The sequence below is a fragment of the Amia ocellicauda genome, chromosome 6, assembly GCF_036373705.1.
Source record: "Amia ocellicauda isolate fAmiCal2 chromosome 6, fAmiCal2.hap1, whole genome shotgun sequence".
Classification (NCBI taxonomy): Eukaryota; Metazoa; Chordata; class Actinopteri; order Amiiformes; family Amiidae; genus Amia; species Amia ocellicauda.
Genome location: NC_089855.1, coordinates 21,135,541 through 21,142,480, shown reverse-complemented (window position 1 = coordinate 21,142,480; position 6,940 = coordinate 21,135,541). Strand labels below are relative to the sequence as shown.

General features: G+C 39.0%; 1 protein-coding gene across 1 annotated transcript; it reads right to left on the bottom strand.

Moving 5' to 3' along the window:
* Positions 1–400: 400 nt before the first annotated feature.
* On the bottom strand, positions 401–6,912 carry gpalpp1 (GPALPP motifs containing 1). The gene is made up of 8 exons (XM_066706650.1): positions 6,716–6,912; positions 5,823–5,997; positions 5,279–5,395; positions 4,938–5,058; positions 4,116–4,250; positions 3,665–3,829; positions 3,384–3,485; positions 401–1,648 (listed from the first exon to the last, which is right to left on the bottom strand). The coding sequence occupies exons 1-8, from the start codon at positions 6,798–6,800 to the stop codon at positions 1,430–1,432; spliced, it is 1,119 nt and encodes a 372-aa protein (XP_066562747.1). The 5' UTR covers positions 6,801–6,912; the 3' UTR covers positions 401–1,429.
* Positions 6,913–6,940: the final 28 nt, after the last annotated feature.

Sequence of the window (6,940 nt, the reverse complement as noted above, 5' to 3'; positions counted from 1 at the left end):
CATAAAATATTCTAGTTATAAAAATGTCATACACATGGAAATTGCCAAGTAAAATGTATCTTTAACACAGTTTCTTTTTTAGATTAAAGATGGTAGGTTTCCACACACAAAAAAGGAATTGTACAGTTAAGTATCCTACTCAGTTCTTTCATGTACGATCATACAAATACTGTATATGATATCTCATATGACAATTACTCAAATTGTGTAGTAGTTCATTCTCTAATGTATACACAGATAAAAAGTCACTAGTGCACACTGGTATCACAATAATATCATTCTCCTTCAAGTAATCTGTACATTTTACCAATAAAATGTATGCATTTTATTTTAAACATTTTAATGAAGCCACATTCAAATACAGATACATATACATATACATAAGAAATACCCACATATGTTCTGTATTAAATGACTTTTATTCAAAACAGCATACAATTATTTCAATGAAATCCAGAAGTGTTTACAGTGTTATTATTTAACAAGGTAATAATGAATATGATTAAATTGTTTTAAGAAAAAACATAAACATCCTTGTATCAACAGAAATGGCCAAATGTTTTAAAAATAACTGTCTGTGTTACAGGCTATTTATGAACATCAAAATAGTTGTAATTTAACAGTAGATATGACATACAATCCAGTTTTAATTTATATTAATGCTTTACTGTGTGGTGTTTTCTCCAAATTACACTAAACTATATACTTTACATCGTTAAAAACAAATACAAAATAGGTATCTCAAAACTCCCATTCTTTACACTCTAATCAGTGGTATCCTGTCCTTACCTGTGATCACCTGTCATGCAGCCTGATACATTTGAGTTTAATTAGGTCTACTTCTTATAAAACAATGCAATATACAATCATCCCTTATTGAAACATGGGCCTGACAAAAGTATGATGGGTATTCATAGCTTATACCTCCTGATCTAAGCTTTGAACTTTCAGGGAACATTTTTCAAACATGTGTGCTCATGTTTCATCCAACACAGATCTGGCATGAACGGAGTCAATTAAATACAAGTGGGTCTGAAATTGCAGGGTTCTGACACACAGCTGTACACTCAGAGAAAGCTTTAGTATGCATGTTTAAATCAGGTTTGAAACTCTAAAATAGACTCCAACTCTAAAAGATGAATACTAAGAGTTGGAAAAAAAATAGAAATATAGGTGTGTGCACATACACAAGCAAACAAACAAAACAAAAAAATGTTTCATGCTAACTCAGAATCTAACTGCAAGCTTTCCCAGTTTTTTCTTTATTTTTTCATTTTCCAGTTGTGAATGTGTGACTGTATAAAAATCGGTCCGCTGCCTAATTTTCTATGAACCCTTTTCAAAGAAGCATATACCAGACAAACCCAGCTGTTCTTTTCCACAGGGAGGCCTGTGGCAGTCCATGGGAGTGAGCCAGCAGGGCAGAGCGCTACAGGAACATGCTGCCCTTGCTGTGGGAGAAGCGCGTGTTGAGCTCCTCAGACTTCCTGAGGAGAACCTTCTTCTGGGCATCGTCGAAGCGGTTCACCTGCAGGTCCTGGTCTCTGTCAAAGGCCCTCCTCTCCTGGGGTTTCTTGGCCTCCTCCTCGGACTTCTTCTTCATCTTTTTACTGTGCATGCTGATAAGGGACTCTGCTCGCTTGGACTCCTGAGGACACAGTGACATTACCCAGTGTCAGTAGCATTTCACCACAATCTACTTACTACTTATTACTCCTCTCTCATGGATTGTCACCTTGTTGTGGTCGAGAGGCTTGTGTGCCTCAGTGACCAGTAGAGCTATGACGACGGGAGCTTTGCTCCTGGTAGGTCCAACCATGTCAAACAGGTCAAAGGGTAGAGGCCTGACTAAAGGACAATCCCTGGTCCTCCAGGTTGGGGGTTCGGCATTAGGCTAACAACCTCATCCGGTAAAAAAAACCTCAAAATGATACCCAAGGAGATTCAAGCAGCAGCATTAGCAGTATGACCGCCCAGGGTCAAAACCCTACAAGGGAAGCTGTGGGTGTGAGAAAGAATCTTCTGGGTACAAAACAGGTAACTAGAATTGCAGCCTGGAATGCAAGATCTACAGTGAGGGAAAAAAGTATTTGATCCCCTGCTGATTTTGTACGTTTGCCCACTGACAAAGAAATGATCAGTCTATCATTTTAATGGTAGGTGTATTTTAACAGTGAGAGACAGAATAACAGCAAAAAAATCCTGAAAAACGCATTGCAAAAAAGTTATAAATTGATTTGCATGTTAATGAGGGAAATAATTATTTGATCCCCTATCAATCAGCAAGATTTCTGGCTCCCAGGTGTCTTTTATACAGGTAACGAGCTGAGATTAGGAGCACTCTCTTAAAGGGAGTGCTCCTAATCTCAGCTCGTTACCTGTATAAAAGACACCTGTCCACAGAAGCAATCAATCAATCAGATTCCAAACTCTCCACCATGGCCAAGACCAAAGAGCTGTCCAAGGATGTCAGGGACAAGATTGTAGACCTACACAAGGCTGGAATGGGCTACAAGACCATCGCCAAGCAGCTTGGTGAGAAGGTGACAACAGTTGGTGTGATTATTCGCAAATGGAAGAAACACAAAATAACTGTCAGTCTCCCTCGGTCTGGGGCTCCATGCAAGATCTCACCTCGTGGAGTTTCAATGATCATGAGAACGGTGAGGAATCAGCCCAGAACTACACGGGAGGATCTTGTTAATGATCTCAAGGCAGCTGGGACCATAGTCACCAAGAAAACAATTGGTAACACACTACGCTGTGAAGGACTGAAATCCTGCAGCGCCCGCAAGGTCCCCCTGCTCAAGAAAGCACATGTACAGGCCCGTCTGAAGTTTGCCAATGAACATCTGAATGATTCAGAGGAGAACTGGGTGAAAGTGTTGAGGTCAGATGAGACCAAAATCGAGCTCTTTGGCATCAACTCAACTCGACGTGTTTGGAGGAGGAGGAATGACCCCAAGAACACCATCCCCACCGTCAAACATGGAGGTGGAAACATTATGCTTTGGGGGTGTTTTTCTGCTAAGGGTACAGAATTGACATCCTTGGCGTGAGCGAGTGCCAGTGGACATGGTCAGGAAAAATCAAAACTCCTGAGAAACACATCATCATATACTCTGGTAGAGATGGTGGCCAACACTCAGAGGGAGTGGCAATTGTCATGAACAAGTATGCAGCAAGTGCACTGATAGAATGGGAACCAATCAATCACAGACTGATTAGAGCCCGCTTTAATTCCTCCTATAGTAAGCTGACTATGGTATGCTATGCACCTACCAATGAAGCTGATGATGACAATAATGCTAAGCCATCACTGAATTAGGGCTCATGGTTTCATTGTGGGGTTCTGCTAAGTGAACAAAAATGTGTCTGCTTACATTGTACTTGGACACCTTCTCTGCCATCTTCAGATCTTTTGCTGATGGCTGCACAATCTCCTCCTTCTCTGGCTTAGAACTCTCTTTCCCTTCCAGACGCTCCTGTCAAAAATGTAAAATCAAAAGTTAACAAAAAAGCTTTCCAATTTCATAACAAGCAAACATGTAAGAACTGGATCTTTAAAATCCTTTCAAATCATCTGACAATCACAAATTATACATCAGTGATTAGTCAAATTGTAAATCAACTGTAATTATAATGTCCAGTGTTCAGCAAGCACCATGATTTTCCTCTCCTTGTCCGCCGGGGTGTCTGTCCAAAGAGAACGGTCCTTGGACTCTGGCCCTGCCCGTTTCTTGAAAGTCCTGGCTCCCAGACCGATGTGCTGCAATACCGGGGGGAGCTCAATCATCCACGTCTCCCGAGCCTGCTCCTTTGGGTCATCCTAAGAAGAGAAACAACAAATTAGCCATTTGCTCAAGTCATTTTTAAATGGAAAACTTGTTAATATGTACCTTTTTGCTATAAACTGTAGACACAAATAATAGTCTAGACTTTGTAATGTGAAGAACAAACACATACATTATAAAAAGACCCTTCATATTGCATCTTCCCTCTGACATGTTCTGACCTATATATAAATGATGGCCATCACCTATCCTTAAATGGCTGCAATCAGCCTCAGTGAGAGGGATCTTGATACTGATATCAGAATGAGACTTTATACTTACGTCGCCTCCAGAAATAAGCTTTTCTTTCATCTTCTGTGCTCTGCGTTCAAACTCCATGGCAACAGTGTTTTCGATTGGTCCCTTGGGAGGCAACGGTCCTATAACTTCACCATCATCGTCATCACTGCTGGAGGCCTGCAGCACAGACGTCATGTACACCAAATTTTAAATATGGCAACCTCTCAGGACTGTGACTCGAGACGTTTGACACAGAAGTCAGTTAAAGTCAGGCTCTTCAAATTAAGGACTATGTAGATATTCAAAAGGAACATACAAAATTTAGATGTTAACCTATATTTTCCAATTAGTTGTTAATCTGTTTAATCTGATTAATCAGAAAAAGTAATAATCCTTTACTCAATGTATTAGTAATACACTATGTATTCATACTCTATCATACACTATGCATTCTAATTCATGTAATTCAGGTGATCACAGGCAAGGACAGGATACCACTGATTAGAGTGTAAAGAATGGGAGTTTTGAGATACCTATTTTGTATTTGTTTTTAACGATGTAAAATATATAGTTTAGTGTAATTTGGAGAAAACACACCACACTGTAAAGCATTAATATAAATTAAAACTGGATTGTATGTCATATCTACTGTTAAATTACAACTATTTTGATGTTCATAAATAGCCTGTAACACAGACAGTTATTTTTAATACATTTGGCAATTTCTGTTGATACAAGGATGTTTATGGTTTTTCTTAAAACAATTTTATCATATTCATTATTACCTTGTTAAATAATAACACTGTAAACACGTCTTTACTCATCCTTCCCTTTCTAATTATCTCTCAGAAAGCATCTCCTCACCTCTGCAGTGTAGTCTGGTGGTAATGCAGGTCCAGTGCAGTCTTGACTATCATCATCATCATCATCATCATCATCAACTGGTTTGGTAAACCCAGGGGGCAAAGCTGGTCCTAAAATAGGCCTCAGAGGAAGAATACATCTCTCATTAGGCCTCCAGTTCACAGCACACTAAAATATCTCTTACTATTTTGGTAAAGAGAAAAAATCCAGTGATGAACTCCATTCCCAGTTCTTTATCTATTTGCTGTAATACAGTATATCCTATTACACATGATATTATGCAATGGCAGATTTAAAATTAACTGGATGGATCATTTCTTGACGTAAACATCTGCAGCTACCTCTCAGGGGAGTCATGTCGTTTCTGATAGCCAGGAGGGAGAGCGGGACCAAAGAAGCCGTCATCATCGTCATCTTCCTGTGGATTTCTCTCTGCTTCTTGCACCCTCCTCATTTTGCTATGAATTTACACATGAAATAGATCAGAAAATGATGTCACTTATTACTCCACCTATTATCATTAAATGTAACAAGCAGTTATAAATATTACCAGACTAAACTAACTTAAATCCTCCCTTTTCATCACAAGACAATAGCTTTTGCATACTTGATATGAACTTCCTCTGATGTTGTATTGCAAATCCAGATGCAGAAGTAATAAGACGTTAAACTTGTTTTGTGCGTGTTTGTGTATTATATATATTACACACACACACCGTTGATACGGCTTTGAACAAAATAACATAACGGAATAATAACAGAATACAAGCAAAAGATGTTGCATGAACAAGAGAAAGTAATACAAATGCAATGCAGTAGGATGCAATAATATTGATAGATGATGCAAGACCTTCATTTCAAGCATGATGTGAAAAAATACAGTACCTTTGTTTTGGTCCATCTTCATCACGGCATAAACGTTTGTGGCTAGAGCTGCCAGGTGGCAAGGCAGGACCGCTGGCTCTCCCTCTCTTAAACAAAACCTCCTCCTGCTCGCTATCCTCTGCAGAACTGGAGCTCCCCCCGGGCCTGTACCCTGGAGGCAGTGCTGGGCCTGCAACTGTGTACAGCGGCTCATCAGAAAGAGTGCACATTCAGCTCCCCATTACTAGTATATAAATAGTTGAACACAGATACAATTATATGCAAGAAATAAAACAATAGTATTAGCAAATAATTGTTATTTGTTTCTTAATTCATATTCTGCCTTTTATTTCCTGGCTTGCTATGAGTTTTCAGTTTTCTGTGTCGATTCATACATATCATTTTTTGTCTTAGGCTTTTAAAGTGCAGTTGTAAAATTAAAGAACCAAGCATAACAGGATTCATACTATCTGAAGTCTTCTATGAAATGAATAATTGACTAAATCCACAGCTTATAGCCATGAATTAGACTGAGGTGTTATAACTGTAAGTGCACACACGTCCATTCATTTCAAAAGCAGCCCTTCCTGGTTTTATTTATCAATCAAGTATTATTTACCTTATAGTCTTCATATTCAACATATGCTTTCAATACAGACATGTAGTAAGAACTAGGCTAATGATACCTTCCACAACAAAAACACCATTGACTTAAAGAGCTGCATCCATTCATTTGACTGACGGTATTCTAATCTAAGCGACTTAAAATGGTTACAATAAGCAAAATAATAAGGACTGCATGCACAAATAATACTTACAGAAAATAAATGTGGTGCTTTCATTTGTGTTAATATATATTAAAAAAAGAATAGAATAGCATCATATTACTCTGTGCAGGAAATGGTTTTAGTTACCTGTGTCTTCATCGGAATCGTCTGATCTGTTTTCTGCAAAGCCCGGAGGCAGGGCTGGCCCAATAATGTCTTCAGTATCAGACATAATATCTCTCACTACACCTCAACACCCAGACAATCTGTATTAACACACTGAAAAACGTGCCGCTGCAAAAAGTAAACACTTTACACAGGATGTGAACCGGCCGCAACCCGGAAGTGGATCGCCAGGAAGAGGCGGGGACA

Bases quoted from the DNA above. Each gene is read 5' to 3' on its own strand.
- gpalpp1 (XM_066706650.1), bottom strand. From the start codon at position 6,800: ATGTCTGATACTGAAGACATTATTGGGCCAGCCCTGCCTCCGGGCTTT. The intron at 3,486-3,664 runs GTGCTTGCTGAA...CATTTTTGACAG, and splicing joins ACAAGGAGAGGAAAATCATG to GAGCGTCTGGAAGGGAAAGA. The intron at 1,649-3,383 runs GTAAGCAGACAC...CTGTGTCCTCAG, and splicing joins AGAAGGTGTCCAAGTACAAT to GAGTCCAAGCGAGCAGAGTC.